At 47.8% G+C, this 16,012-nt stretch overlaps 1 protein-coding gene across 4 annotated transcripts in view; it reads right to left on the reverse strand.

The window, feature by feature from the left end:
- Positions 1-16,012, reverse strand: part of Colq (collagen like tail subunit of asymmetric acetylcholinesterase) — a 69,050-nt gene that overhangs the window by 10,536 nt on the left and 42,502 nt on the right. For 3 of the 4 annotated variants that reach the window (XM_078038509.1, XM_078038510.1, XM_078038512.1), the window contains exons 12-16: positions 12,231-12,336; positions 5,811-5,950; positions 4,337-4,456; positions 3,816-3,936; positions 2,432-2,534 (exon numbers count right to left, since the gene is read on the reverse strand). In XM_078038509.1, the coding sequence (XP_077894635.1) occupies positions 2,432-2,534; positions 3,816-3,936; positions 4,337-4,456; positions 5,811-5,950; positions 12,231-12,336 (590 nt within the window). The remainder of the gene's footprint in view (positions 1-2,431; positions 2,535-3,815; positions 3,937-4,336; positions 4,457-5,810; positions 5,951-12,230; positions 12,337-16,012) is intronic. The other variant, XM_078038511.1, reaches the window with a different exon arrangement.

Here is a 16,012-nt window from a genome sequence, read left to right on the forward strand (position 1 = left end):
AAAGTAGCTCTTTCTGCCACTGTACCAAAGGCCAGGGTTTCTATGAAAATCTTTCCATTTTTGTTTGGGTTGCAGGGATTGGGAGTTGAGTCGGGTCTCCGGGCTTTTTTTTTTTGCCTTGAGCCTCATCTGAGCGACTAGGGTGGCAGGACAAGCATCCTCAAGTCCTGAAGGGGTCCCAGTGCCATTCATGAGGCCCATGGTAGTGAAGATGCACATGTCCAAAACACCTGCACAGGCCAGATGTGGCTATTGAGTTCTTAAGAGATGCCTACTGTGACCAAACTGAATTTAAAACTTAATTTGGTACCAGGGATTGACCTCAGAGGTGCTTAACCACTGAACCACATACCCAGCCCTTTATTTTATTTTATTTTATTTTTACTGGGGATTGAATTCAGGGGCACTCAACCACTGAGCCACATCCCCAGTCCTACTTTGTATTTTGTTTAGAGACAGGGTCTCACTGAGTTGCTTAGTGCCTCACTAAGTTGCTGAGGCTGGCTTTGAACTTGAGATCCTCCTGCTTCAGCCTCCCGGAGCTGCTGGGATTACAGGCATGCACCACCACGCCCCCCAGCCTAATTCTAATTATTTTACACTTGAATAGCCACATTTTTGAGGGATGCCATATTGGACAAGGCAGTCTATACCTCTGTAAAACCAAGTGATGATCCCAACACATTGTCTTATACATGATACATACATTCAGAACCCTCTGAGGCTTCTGGGGTGAGGGGAATAGCCACAGTGCCCTGGGCTCTGCTCCACCTGAACTCTATATCTGAAAGTCTGCATTTTTTTTTTTTTTTTTTTGTGGAGGAGGGTACCAGGATTGAACCCAAGGGTGCTTAACCACTGAGCCACATCCACAGCCCTTTTTTTACATTTTATTTAGAGACCAGGCCTTGATGAGTTGCTGAGTCTGGCTTTGAACTCGCGATCCTCTTGCATCTGCCTTCCCAGCCTTTGGGATTACAGGCGTTGTGTCATCACGTGCGGCCTGATTGTCTACACTTAATTGTCTCCATGGAGCCATCAAATAGCTCAGCCCTGCCAACTCTCTGGCAGGTGCCTATTAGGAGTTTTCCTTGCTTCAGGAAGGCAATATGCACACAGATACATATTCACAGTAGGGTCCTGGCTAAGGCTTGCAGGCCGGGGGTGACTATAGATGTGCAATTCCGCTAACCTGGTTGACTATGCTGGCATGTGTTTGGAGGGTGGTGTTGAGGAGACCCCCTTGGAAGAGAGAAGAACGGAGGCAGTAGAGAGACAGACATTATGTGTCTGTTCTCCAGCCCTGCTGAGGACCTGAGTCCAAACCTATTAGGTGAAAAGTATTGGAGGTAAAAGCTGAAGAGATCGGATTCATAAGGGATCTAAGAAACCTAAGGAACAAGTGGATCCACTCTGGAGCACAGGGAAGAACAGAACGTGGATTGGGTGGGAGGGAATGGTCTCTCTATTTTCTCTAGAACTTTCTACAGCTCTGGTTCTGCACCAGAAGGCTACATTCTGGACAGGGAGTCAGCACCTCACAGGAACAGTGGCCCTCAGGTGGCTTGGGAGATGTCAACGTAGAGGCCAAGACACTAACGCACTTGTACTGGGCGTTGAGAAAAACCGATGGAGAGTCTCAGAAATAACTATCAGGGTCCTTGAAGGGAATATTTTCTCGGACTTGCCATGAATTAGCAAAATTAGATATCAATGTTGGCCTGATCTCACTTGGGTGCCAAGGCCTGCCCCCCAAAGGCAGGTTATTCCAGGGAATTTAGGTTGATGATGGATAAGTAGATGCTTGGAAATCCCCTGGCATTTCTACCTTCCTTTGGGCTTCCCTTCAAGTCCACTGCCCGCCCAGGAGATGCATGTGGCCATGGTAACCACCGGGGATTACCAGCTGACTTAGGGATTCTGCTTCCCTCTGGACCCAGGATAGAGCTGGTGACTGTGTCTGCCCTGGCTCAGCTTCAGGGGCAGGCTGCTCTGACTGAGAGGAAGCAGGCACATTGGGTGCTGATGGCCTGTCTCCCCATTGAACAGAAAGCTCCAGGTGAGTTGGGACCATGTGCTGTGTTATTCATCGCCCCACCTCCGTGCCTAGAAAGGACCAGAAACATGAGAGGCACTCAAAAAATATGTGTGAAGGAAAGGTGGGTGAAGGAGGGGAGGTCGAGGCAGGAGGAAGATTGTCTTAGCACATAAAGCCAGGTGCAGTGGTGCATGCCTGTAATCCCAGCAGCTCGGGAGGCTGAGGCAGGAGGATTGCAAATTCAAAGCCAGGCTCAGCAACTTGGTGAGAGCCTAAGCAACTGTCTCTAAATAAAATATTAAAAGGGATTAGGGGGATGTAGCTCAGTGGTCAGGTGTCCCTGGGTTCAATTTTCGGTAAAAACAAACAAAAGCAGGGTAAAGCCTTCCCTACCCAGGGAGATAGGTCTCGCATGTCAGGTAGCCAAAGTCGGAGCCGTCACAGTCCTCCACGCCCTCGTGCCGGTGACCATCTCCACAGTAGGCCCGGTGACAACCTGAGGGGGACACAGGAAGTGCAGCCCTGAGAAGGGGCAGGGTATGACAGGCTTGCCTCAAAGGTCCCCCCAGAGCACTGCAAGGGCTTGAGAACCAATCTGTTCAGAGGCAGAAGGAACGCCAGGCAAATCCTGGGGTTGTCAGGAGACAGTGCAGCCACAAGGAGAGACGGGCAGCATCCCCTCCTCTGTACCCACCCCTGGGTGCACCTTCACCACTCTATGGTGCCGTCTCTCCCCTGAGCTTCCTGAGGGCCAGGACCACAACTTTGCATCCTCACGCCCCAGGTCTGTCCCCAAGCAAACCAAGTCACGAAGGGATTCAGTGAATGCTTACTGCATCCAGATAACCCACGCATACCTCGACTCACAGAATCTCTTAAGGTTTGAACTGTCAGCACCATATGCCCCTCTCAGCAGAGGAAATGAAGCTGACAGCCGCACGTGGCCCACCATCACTGAGTGTGGCCTCCTCTCTGAGCCCAGGGGCAATCCGAACCTGCGTTCAAACTCTGTTCTGCCTTGGAAAACCATGCTAGCTACCTCACACCCTGATTTTATTGCTTGATTTTTTAAAAATAAAGTTAAATAAATAAATTTTTTAAAAACCCCTAGAGTTCCCATGCTCAGGGCCATCCCATAAACCTGGCAGTGGCTCTGGATGGCCCAGTTTCCTACTGGAGCTCTGCCCAGGCAAGGGATCCTCTTTTAAACCCATGGCTGACTCCCCAGGACCTCTCACTTCTGCATAAAAAGTGAAAGACCACCACCTTTATTTTTATTTTATTTTATTTTATTTTTTGGTACCAGGGATTGAACCCAGGGGTGTTTAACCACTGAGCCCCATCTCCAGCCCTGTTTTGTATTTTATTTAGAGACAGAGTCTCACTGAGTTGCTTAGTGCCTTGCTTTTGCTGAGGCTGGCTTTGAACTCACGATCCTCCTGCCTCAGACTCCCCAGCTGCTGGGATGACAGACCTGCGCCACCACGCCCAGCTGTACCTTTATCTTTTTGTGGTTTTTGCCAAGGAGTAAGATTGGGAGAAAGCCCGGGGCAAGGAAGTCCTCTCTGGGAACAAGACCTTGATAACACTGAGCTCAGGTAGCAGAAGAATCCATATTCGGCCTGAAATCAGGAGGGAGGTCCCCAGGCGGTCCATCCATACCCTCTCTATCTCTAGAATTGTCCCAAAGTGCTGTAGCTAGTATCCAGGGCTGGCCTTGACCCCCACCCCATGGCTGTCCTGGTCTCAGGTCCTCCTGGGCGGGGCCCCCACTCACGGATGCAGTCGTCACCCTCGTCCTGGTTCCCGTCGTCACACTCCTCCCCAGGCTGCAGGACCCCATCCCCACAGGTGCCACGCTGGTCTACAGTGGAATCCACAGGGTAGAAAGGGGTCAGCTGGCCAAAGAAACACACAACATTAAGCAGGGGGTGGCACACCCAGGCAGCCATCGGGCAGGGAGGTCAGTGCACCGGGGACAGATGCTCTGGGTGCAGGGACCATGGCTCAGGCATCCCTTAGCTTCCTCCTGGAGGTGGGGAAGGTCCTCTTCCCGTTGCTTGCCCTCAACTCTGGCAGGTCTAATGAGGTAGCATTCTAGGGGGTACAGGGACTGGACAGGGTTGGGGGCTCTTGCCTCAGAGTGGAGCTTTGATGGGGAATGGAAGAGCACAGAGATGCTCAGGGAAGGTCTGTCGTGGAGACAGACTGCAGGAGCTCTGTCCAGACCCTTCCTTTAATGGATGTTTTACCTGTCCTGAGTTGGGGGTGTCCTGAGGGGGGTCTGCTTTGGGGTACCTGGATGGGAAGCCAGCCAAGGCTGTCCTTGAAGTACAGAGATCTCTGGTCTCTGCGGAAGGCAATGGCGTTCTGAGTGTTCAGCCTCTCGAGTTCCTCCTGGTTGTTGACCACAAAAATCTGCCAGAGAACACACTGGTGAGGACTCCAGGAGACACTTCTCCAGGGGGCCGGGAAGAGCTGGGGGAGCACACAGAATCTCTACGCATGGCTGGTTGGCCGTGGGAAGGGGGCTGTGCAGCCCGCTGCCGTATTCCTTCTGACTCAGGAGGAATGTCCCGTTCCCAATCCAGTTCCTGATGTCTGAGTTTGAAATTAGAATAAATGTCATGATTTAACCTTTTTAGATGTTCCCAAGACTCAGATGAAGAGGTGAGGTCCTATAGTTAAGCAGTTCCACATCTGGAAATGATGCTTAACAAAATGATCGTAACCAAAGATGCTCATTGCAGCATTATTTACATGAGTGAAAAGCTCAGGAGCACCCAATCAGTGGCTGGCACTGGTTAAATAAATCACAGCCCAGTGACATGATGGAGGGGTGAGTGTGCATCAATGGATATCCATTCACTTCAAAATGATCCAAGGGGCTGAGTGTGGTGGCGCACATCTGTAATCCCAGCAGCTCGGGAGGCTTAGGCAGGAGGATGGCGAGTTCAAAGCCAGCCTCAGTAACTTAGTGAGGCCCTAAACAACTCAGAGAGACCCTGTCTCTTAATACAAATAAGGCTGGGGATGGGGCTCAGTGGTTAAGTGCCCCTGGGTTCAATCCCTGGTACCAAAAAACGTAATAAATCATCATCATCATCATCATCATCATCATCCGAGGGTAGGTATTTGAGAGTAGGTATAAAGAGAAAACAAGGAAATGCGGATGGTCATGAGTTGATCCTTATTTCCTGGGATTTGTTACATTATTTTTTTCTGCTTTTATATTTATTTGAAATGTTTTATAAGAATGATATTTATATAGAGTATGAAAATGTGGGACTTCAACTGAGAACTAGAGCAGAACATTTTTGTACAATATAATCTGAACCATATCAAAGCTATTTTGTTTGTTTACTTATTTATTGGTGCTGGGTATTGAACCCAGGGGCACTGAACCACTGAGCCACATCCTCAGCCCTTTTTTGTTTTTTTATTTTGAGGCAGGGTCTCACTGAGTGGCATAGGGCCTCACTAGATTGCTGAGGCTGGCTTTGAACTCGCAATCCTCCTGCCTCAGCCTCCTGAGCCACTGTGCCTGGCCTCAAAGCCATTATTTTTTTAAAGCAAAGAAAATACCCCCAAATGGTCCAATAACAAAATGGAAAATATGGTTTTCTTCTTTCGATTTTCTGTTATTTTGTGATTCCCTATGAGTGAGTGCCCAGTGTAATGGAGGAAAAAAATTTTACTAAAAGGATTTTGCAGGCCCTGAGAGGAGCAGGTTCTCATGGATAACCTCCCAGACTTTACCCAGAAGCCTTACCACAGGAACTCGCAGGGAGCTGGGCCCGTACATGGATTCCCCGTAGGAAGGGTTATTCACATTCACAGAGGGTCCACAAAGACATCTTCCTGGGGGCCCAGGATATCCTCGCTCCCCTTTGGGTCCCATAACAAGTTGTCCTAGGAAGCAATAGATTGTTATGTTACTAGAGCCAAGAAAGAGAAAACTGAACAACCCAGGAAGATATGAGCAACCTAAACAACAGACAGGAGGTTGAAGTCCAAAGCATTTCAGGGTGGGCCTGAGAGAGAAGTTCAAAGGGATGATTTTGATCCAAGATGCAAAGGAGATAAAAGGGCTGCTGAGAGATATACCTTCTCTCTTATTCCTGTCTTGAAGATAGACAAGATAACTTGTGCTGCAGCAGCCATATTGCAACCATAAAGTAACAAGCATGAGAAGCCAATGTACAGGAAAGACAAGGGGCTCTTGGGATCTAGGGCCCTGACAGTGATACTTAGAGGCTGAACCAAAAGACAGCTACTGTGTATCTATGGATCTCTTTGTTGGAGAAAAACAGTGAACTATTTGTTTAGACCATTATTTATAGGGAACTTCTTACAGATGAACATGTTATTTTTTTTTACGGACGGATAACTTTTATTGCTTTTTAATTTTCTTCTTACAATTTTTTTGGAAGCATTGGAGATTGAACCCAGGGCATCATGCATGCTAGGCAAACACTCTACCACTGAGCTACATCCCCAGTCCTTTGTAATTTTACTTTGAGACAGGGTCTTGCCAAGTTGCCCAGGCTGGCCTTGAACTTGCCATCTTCCTGCTTCAGCCTCCAAGTAGCTAAGATTAAAGATGTGTACTACATGCTAATTTTCCTCTTATATATAAGATGATTACACAGGAACTTATGAATGTTGGTTTCTTTTATTTCCCTGGAAGAAAATGGAACTGAGAAGTCAGAACATACCCTGAAAAGCTTTTTTTTTTTTTTTTTTGAGACAGGTTTTAGCTATGTTGCCAGGACTGATCTGGAACTTCTGAACATAAGTGACTCTCCCACCTAGGCCTCCTGAGCAGCTGGGACTACAGGCACCTACCACTATGCCTGGTTGCATGTTTTTTTTTTTTTTTGTACTAGGGATTGAACCCAGGGGCACTTAACCACTGAGTCACATCCTCAGCTCCTTTTTTATATTTTATTTGGAGGCAGAGTCTCACCGAGTTGCTTAAGGCCTTGCTAAATTGTTGAGGCTGGCTTTGAACTTGCAATCCTCCAGTCTCAGCCTCCCAAGCTGCTGGGATTACAGGCATGCACCACTGTGCCCAACTCACCTTGTTTTTTAAAGACCCTGATGTTCAGGCCACACCCACAGCAGTTCTACCAAGATTTCTAAGAATAGAAATTGATACACACACACACACACACACACACACACACACACACATTTTTCAGTACTGGGGGTTGAACACAGTGTACCTCATGGTACTAGGTTCATGCAATCTAAGTAACCACAGTGTACCTCATGGTACTAGGTTCATGCAATCTAAGTAACCACTTTACCACTGGGCCACGTCCCAGCGGTAGCCACCCATAATTTTAAAAGCTCTCAGGATGGTTCCAGTGTACACCAGGACCAGGAAACAGCTGGTCCAGGGAAACTGTATTTGTACAGGCTATTCGCCCCACCCCCAGACCCTCTCCCTCCTTATCCTTTCCTCCCTCTCTGTCCCTAGGTGCCTCCTAACTCCCTTCTGATCTGGGGTCAAACATTATTTCCTCAGGGACAGCCATCTTGAGTCTTTACATTCTCATGTTCAACTGAGACAATTTCTTCATTCCTTACATCTATTTTTGAGGTGGGGGGGAGATACTGGGGATTGGACCCAGGGGCACTTAACCACTGAGCCCCATCCCCAGCCCTTTTTGTATTTTATTTAGAGACAGGGTCTCACTGAGTTGCTTAGGGTCTTGCTGAATTGCTGAGGCTGGCTTTGAACTTTCGATCCTCCTGCCTCAGCCTCCTGAGCTGCTGGGATTACAGGTGCGGGCCACCATGCCTGGCTTTCATCTATTCTTCATGACACTTATCACTGGTAATTCTATATATTGTAAGTGTATTCGATCAAACATTATCTTCTCCGCTAGAACGTAAGCCCCACAAGGGCAAGTCTGGTGAGTGTTCTCATCTGCCAGGGCTTGACATTTGGTAGGAACGTGGTGCCCGTTTGATGATTGAATGAATGGATGCAGCCTCTGGAAAATACTAGAAGTCACCCTCCAGAAAAATGCTAGAGCAGGAGGCATCCAACCAAAAGAGAGGAAAGAAAAAATTGTGGGACTGAGAGGAGAATACATATCTGGGGAAAGGGGAGCTTTGGAGAAGAGCCTATCATTGGCTTTAGCTGTGTAGCCTCTGGGGCAGCCAGGAACAGGGGAGTCAAGTTCATAGATCCCAGAAAGGGCAGGAGACAAAATGATCCCAGGAGACAGGTCTGGTCAGGACCACAAGGAAGCAGCTGCAGCTGGAGAAGGAGACCCCAGGGGAAAGGCCCTGACTCCCCGAGCCTTCCTGAGCTGATTGACAGATCTGTCCAGGACCAGAACGCTGACAGCAGGAGGCCAGGAGGCTTCAGCCTAGGAATATTGTGGGTAGTTAAGCACCTGGGGAAAATGAGGTGGGAATGCTTTGTGAGCGGGATTATAAGAGTGGTATTGGAACAACTTTCTAGAAGATTCTGTGACTTCCCCCACTACCCCCGCCCCACGGACTCCACCAGAACCATGCCTTCAGAGAGAGTCAGGAATTTGCCAGTTAATTAGTGGTGAGGCTAAGATTTGAACTCATGTTTGACCTGACACTGTGCCATTCGGAAGACAAACTCCAAGAATACTGATGCTTTCAGGAAGCCTGCAATTCCCAGGTACCAAGCTGATTCACTTATACTCTGTCTGGGGGCAGGAAAGACCCAGCCTAATTTGTAATTCGATCATCCCAAATTGCATCCGAAGGACACTTTGCTTGTATTCTCTCTCCCTCCCCAACTTCTCTTTCCCTGTAACTTACTTGGGTGATTCAAAAACTCCTACCCTCTCCGACTCTGCCCCCTCCCCTGACCTTGCTCCCATGTGCTGGGCACCAGCACCAAGGTTACCTCCCCACAGGACAGGACGTGGCAGGGAGCCTGCTGCCACTACTGCAGTTTCCCTGCCGGTTTCCTCCCAGCTGTTGGAGGACATCTGTTACTCCTGCCTGCTTCCTGCCAGGCTGAACCCAAGGGCACAGTGACCCGAACTACCCCACGTGGGCTTCATCACCGTGCCCTGCAGCCGCTGGACCTGGCTCTCATCTTTGCCCCCAAGAGTCTTCCACTTCTGTTGGCTGCTGTGGTGGCAGCAGGTGACAAGAAAGGGAAAGGCAGGGGAATCAGCAGGATAATCTCCAGTGGCTGCGTGGGGGTCCCAGGAGCCACCGAGTGATTGGGAACAAGGGTGGCCGCTTGGCAAATCTGTGACTTTGTGGAAGTCACTTCTCTCTAAGGCTTAAGGTTCTCAGAAAGGGAGACCTGGACTAGCTAGACCATTCATCCTGTGGTCTGGAGCCTAGGATGTGCCAGGATGGAGCAGGGTTTCAGAATCTTGAGTGGAGATATCTACACCCCCCAGAACAGGTCCAAACCAAAAAAAAAAAAAAAATTATTATTTTTTTTTGAACCAGGGATTGAACCCCAGGGCCCTTAACTGCTAAGCCACTTCCCCAGCCCGTTTTATTTATTTATTTTATTTTGAGACAGGGTCTCACTAAGTTGCCAAGACTGGCTTTGAGCTTATGATCCTCCTGCCTCAGCCTCCTGAGCTTCTGGGATTACAGGTGTGCTCCATTACACCAGGCCCAAATCTACTTCTATCAGACTCAAAAATACTCTTAGGAATTACTAGGGGGTCCTGTTCCAACTCTGGACGATTATCCAATTGGTGTCAGGCATAGGGATCTTTCTTCTAAATTTCTCCCCCCTCTTCTCTCCCCACCTGCCCTCTACAGACTTTTACAAAAAGCAGGATTATTGTCCCACTTTGCCTCTTTCACCTCCCTCTGAGAGGCCCCTCGGAAAGGAAGTAACTTCAATGGAAGGCACAGGGAGGGAACAACCATTTAGAGAGATGGCCCACCTCCTGCTTGGCTGCTGGCCGTCACCATTAAGTCCGGCTCAGATGGCCAGGTGTAATGGTGGGCCACCCCCCATCCATCCCAACTACCAGGTGCCCTGGGGGGATGTGAAAGCGACTCAGCCACAGGCACTGCCCTCAGGAAACTTGTCCTCTGGCTTGAAGAAAGAACACTTTTGCAAAAAAAAAAAAAAAAAAAAAATGCAACCAATAGAAGAGCCATAACAGCAAGGCACTGTATCAGCTATACTGTCCGGGCCAAGGAAGCCATATTGAAAAGAGGGCTTTGAAGGAAACAGAGAATTTTGCTGGACGGGCAGAGGGTGCAGGAGTGCATGTCAGGCCATGTGGGCCCAGAGGGACTACAAGAATAGGCTCCAGCTCTAATGAGAACTGAGGAACTGCTGACAGTCGCCATCTGGTCCCATTGGTGTCCGTGTCCCCCGCTCTCACCACAAGAGGAAAATGGAATTCAAGTCGTATGAGGGCTGCCATTTATAAAGGCCGAAAAACACAGTGAGAGCATTAAGTTCTCAGTTTTCCAAGGAAAGCCCCAAGCATCTCAGCCTCATGCCCCCAGGATCCTCAGTTTTGTGAGTATTTAAGCTCTTTAGGGTCCAAGAGAGTTCCTTTCATAGGCAAATCCAGGCCTCAGGTTGTCCTCTGGGGGATTGGCAGCTCATGGCCATGGACTCCAGGGGAACACTATACCGGAACTAAAGAGGATAAGGACTAGTGGAAAAGACCCCTATCCAGGTCACCCAGCCAACTCACAGAAACAGAATGTAGAATGGCCTGGGCTGCATCTCAAATTTAGTTCCCTTGAAAACAGGGAAATAGGTGGAGAGACGAAGAGAGGGATCTCCCTAGATATGGGGGTGATGGGGACCCCTGTATCCTGGGGAAGAGAAGAGGTCTCAGAAAGAGTGCTTGTGAGTGCACCTTGGGAAGCAGGGATTCCCAGTCTTGGAAATGTTCTCACACCCAAGCATGGCATGAGGGCAGCATGAGGTCACCAGGTATCTATGGACAATATAGGTGTGGACAACAGGGATTTCAGAGGCCAAGGGTAGATCAAAGGCTTAAGGAATCTTCCCTGATATTTTTCTGCCATGATTCACCAGTATCTTTGCCCAACCTGGTTGTGGCAGTTGGGAGAAGTGGAGAGAACCCCTACAGTGCCTGAAATTGAATTGTTCTGGTACCCTGACAGGTGGGGATCTCAGAGTCAACTTTCATTTGGTTTTAAGGATCTAACAAAAATATGACATTTCTCTCCCATCCCATGATGTGGCTGCCAATGTGTGGAATTCTAAAATGTCTTCATTTTTTTTTTAAATGTTGGAATAAAAATTGTTTGGATGCATTTTGTGTAAATGAAGACAAAACCCTGGCAGAGTCAGGAGTCTTCTGGGACCTAGAAATGCTGTCTGTGTATGGATGATGGGATTTGAGAGGCCTTACTTTGAGCTGACAGGGAAATAGCATAAAGGTCTTAGCTAAACAAATCAAACAAGGCAAAACAAGGTAGCAGTGTACCAATGTCCTCTTCAATAATACACTTTAAAAATTTTTCTTTTTATCAATCTCATCTCATCTCCAAAGCAAATAAATAAGGCCTCTCTCATAACCCTGTGTAAGATAGGAAAGTACAAAATGCCACCTCTGCTTCTGTGTTTAAGAGAATATTTTGGAGCCACAAAACATATTTTTTTTTCTAGGAAAAGGTGTCAATTGATGAAATATGTACCTTTTTCACTGACGGTATAAATGATATCACTCATGTAATGTCCCCACCTCCCACCCCATCTTTTCTCTGTTTGTTTTCCAAAATACTAAAACAAAGCCAGAATGCCATTTATGACTCTTTTTTTTTTTTTTTGGTGTGGAGTACTGGGGATTAAACCCAGAGGCACTTAACCACTGAGCCACATCCCTAGACCATTTTTGTATTTTATTTAGAGACAGGGTCTCGCTGAGTTGCTTAGGGCCTCACTAAATTACTGAGGCTGGCTTTGAACTCATGATCCTCCTTCTCAGTCTCCTGAGCCACTGAGATTTCAGGTGAGTGCCGCCACACCTGGCTGGCATTTATGAGTCTTGGTGTAAATATGGAATAAGCCAAGGTATGGAAAAATGATAAAGATATTAATGCACCTCTAGCCTTTTCTAATTGGAAAGAGAAGAAGAGCTCTGTGAGCATTGCTTTGTCCCTTCTCTGGGAGGCTGGCCAGAAGTGTCACCCTGTAGATCAAGCCCAGCAGTGTAACTCTTACCTGCAGATGGGGGGCCTGGGGGCCCCGGGGGGCCTGGACGGCCAGGTTGACCAGAAGGCCCAGGCTTGCCAGGTGGGCCCATAACTCCACTATCTCCCTTCTGTCCCTGACAGAGAGAAAGGCACAGCCTGTTATGATACGTGGCAGGGCAAATTTCCTTCCCCATTTGTCTCTAAATCAGGGACCACCTAGCACTTAGGAACAAGAGCTCAGGGTAGGACGCAAGCCCAGAAGTCTTGGACCACCAAGCTCCTGGAAGACTCGGGGCAAGTCTGAGATATAGTGACAGTTGAGATATAGTGACAGTTGCAAGATTATAGGCCTTGGTTCTTGCCTGTCCCAGAAACAAGGCACCTGACATCTGAACAGAACCAACCTGACCCACCCCCTGGGATGGATTAGGAAACAGAAGCTCAGAAAAGAGCAGGGATTTATGCAAGTCCCCTGATATCAAGTTAGACCTGGAATTCAGGCTTTCTGCTTGCTTCTCAAGACCGTTTGTTTATTTCCCTGGCTTCCTGTGGCTCTTTGGATAAAGATCCAGCTCCTTCCTTTGGCTTAGGAAACTGGGCATGGCCAGTCTTGCTAGTCTTGTTCCATTTTTCTTTTCTTTTTTGGTCTTCAAGAGCACTATAACTCTTATTCCCCCTTCTCAAAAAAACTCTTCTCTCTGCCCAGACTCCTCTTCTGCCCCCTCTGCCTTCAGCTCTCAGCTCAAGCGTCACAGCAAATCCATCCCTGACTTCTCAGGGGGACTCCATCTTCCTGGCACAGGTTCTCCTAACGTGGCCTCTCTCTTTGGTGGCAATCATCCCAGATCCCTGTGTACATATTATTTGGGTGGTTATTTCATCCATGTGTCCTCATGAGGCTTGACCTCCCTGTGGGTTGGCATCTAGTGCTTACCTTCCCTCCCCAGACCAGATGAGGGAGTAGAAAGAAGCCGACAACACAAAGAGGAGAGAGATCTTGCTCTATAAAGCTAGAGTTTTCACCTTGACCTTGGGACCCTGGGTAGCTCATCTGATTCTATGCCTCAGTTTTGTGTTCTGTAAAGTGGGGCCAGTGAATATCCGTCCACATAGGTATTTTTTGTTTTGTTTTGTTTTGGTTTTGGCTAACAAAGATCTCAAAGGTGAAAAATGTGGTTGGCACACAATGAAGGGCTATGTGGAGCCACATGATTATCCCAGCAAATGGCCTGGTTTCATCACATAGTAAAAGAAATCCTGATTTCTTTCTCTTTTTTAAAATTTTGCTTTTTGTTTTGTTTTGAGTTTGGGTGCTGGGGATTGAGCCCAGGGGGCACTCTGCCATGGAGCTACACCCCCATCCCTTTCTATTGCTTGTTTTGAGACAGGATTTTGCTATGTCACCCAAGCTGGCCTGAAATTTGCAATCCTCCAGTTGGGATTACAGGTGTGCATCAACATGCCTGCCCTGATTTTCTTAAAGAAAGATATAACCCAAAGCTACAGCTATTCCTCTAGGAGTGGAGTATGCTCTTTGCTGCCTATTCTGGGAGTTTCAAGAGCAAAGATCAGGCTCTCAGTTCTCCCTCATGGGATTCTTAGAACTGACCCCCCTCTCCCCAAGAACTGGAGTATGCTATAGGCTCTTTATTGAGCAGTTTGCTAACTACCCTTGCACGAGGCCTTATGGGGACAGTGATTGTCACCTGACATCTGTGGCCTGGCTCTCCTTACTATACTTGTGCCTTGGCAGGCTTGCCCACCTGATGAAACACAATCCTCTCCAAATCTGAGAAACACACATACCGGGGACTCCTTTCCAATCACAAGGTGACACATGACCTGCTGCCTTGTTGACTTGTCCTTGGGGGCCCTGTCACTAATGCCTGGTGAGCTCTTACACTCTTAAGATGGGACCCATGAGGTCAGTTTTGTTTCTGAATCCACGCTCTTGGAGGGCATTCTGAAGGTGCGGGCCAAGCTGAAGCATTCCAAACAGTAAGCAAGACGGGGCCCAGAATGGCAAAGGAAGTCACACTGGCTTAATATAGCCACAGTTAAGGCTTGTTTTTCTAACAGCCAGGTCAGCTGGCTCTGAGCACAGGAAGTACACAGCTTGAAGGAGCTGGAGGTGCTCCTGATTCTGACAGTAAAGGAGTCTTCGACGCAGAATGAGCCACGTCTCTATCAGTAGGACTCACAGAGCCGAGCTTTCCAGGAAAAGCTTTCTTTATTCCTTATTTGCTACAAAGCTGGGAGATCTCTCTCTCTCTCTCAAGGAAGTTCTTGTGTCTCCTTCATTGAAGGTTTTTATGATAAAGTCAGCTGTTGCTTTCTTGGACCTGCCCATAGGCAAGTCCTGGAGTGGGAAAGAGATGGGCAGAAGATGCATGGGGGAAAGCCTACTCTAAGTTCTAATCGTGGTTTTGCAATGAATTGACTCTGTCATTGAGGGGTCTTGGGCAAGCAATGCCACCTCCCTGTCCCTCAGTTTCCTTGAAGATATTTGGGTTAAATGGTCTCTCAAATCCTTCTGATTTGGAAATTCCAGTCTGAAATCCCCTCTGGATTTTTGGTTCCTGGTTTTGGATGGATTACAACAACCTCCAGAAGCTCCTGGCACTGCTGGCCCAATAAACACTAGACACAGGACTCTACGCTAGGAAGTGAATCTGTGACCAAAACAACATCCCCTGGCCAGGTACCAAGGCTCACCACTCAAGTGTCAGCTCACTGAACGACACCAAGGGCTTGGAGCACTCTCGGGGTGTTGATAGCATCTTCTAGAAAGGATGATCTCACTCCCTAGCTTCTCTGAGCTCCCCGATGTGGTTTGGGGCTGGCTCTTACTAGTGATCCAATGGAATCAATGTCAGCAGGGTCAGGAAATAATCTTTCTGGCTTTGACTCTCCCAGGAAAAGTTGGACACTGTCCAAGAAAAATACTTGAGGACAGAAGTCTGGAACCCCAAGCATAAAATAGTCTGGATGGGAATCATCGGTATGGAAGAAAGTGATGAAATATTTCTCCCCTATGTTCTTCTTCTTTTTCAGAGTCTAGATTTAAGGAAAATAGCGTCTGTGGTGTCACGGTGAAGCCGTGGCCATGCCAGTCATCATAAAACTTTGAAAATGAGACTGGGCTGTTGTCACTTCAAAAAAATTATTATGAGGTTTGCATTATTCTGATGGGAACTTCTGTAACTTCTAAATTTACCTGGAGAAGACTGTAATTAGTCAGTGACATATAGTGTTACTGACTCTGAACCCTAGCTGCACATTAGAACCACATGGGCAGCTTAAACAAAACTAAACTAAAATCAGGCTGGTGGCCTAGTCCAGGTTGATTGCATCAGTCTGGGAAATAAGGCCTAGGTATGGAGGACCATGAGAGGCAAATCTGAAGTACACCACTGTACCTGGTTTGGAATCTGTATTCAATAGCTCCTCCACCCCAGGTGATTCTTTCTTCATTTATTTATATATTTATTTTTGTACTGGGGATTGAACTCAGGGGCACTCGACCACTGAGCCATATCCCCAGCCTTATTTTGTATTTTATTTAGAGACAGGGTCTCACTGAGTTGCTTAGCACCTCCCTAGGTTGCTGAGGCTGGCTTTGAACTCTTGATTCTTCTGCTTCAGTCTCTTAGCTGCTGGGATTATCAGCATGACGCCACCACACCCAGCTCAAGTGGTTCTGATGTAAACTACAGTTCTAGCCTAAGGAAATAATTAGGAGAATGGAAAAAGCTTTGAATCCAAAGATCTTCACCTTTCAGGACTCTTTCTCATCTGGCTAGGTCTCTC

The sequence above is a fragment of the Ictidomys tridecemlineatus genome, chromosome 2, assembly GCF_052094955.1.
Source record: "Ictidomys tridecemlineatus isolate mIctTri1 chromosome 2, mIctTri1.hap1, whole genome shotgun sequence".
NCBI classification, from domain to species: domain Eukaryota; kingdom Metazoa; phylum Chordata; class Mammalia; order Rodentia; family Sciuridae; genus Ictidomys; species Ictidomys tridecemlineatus.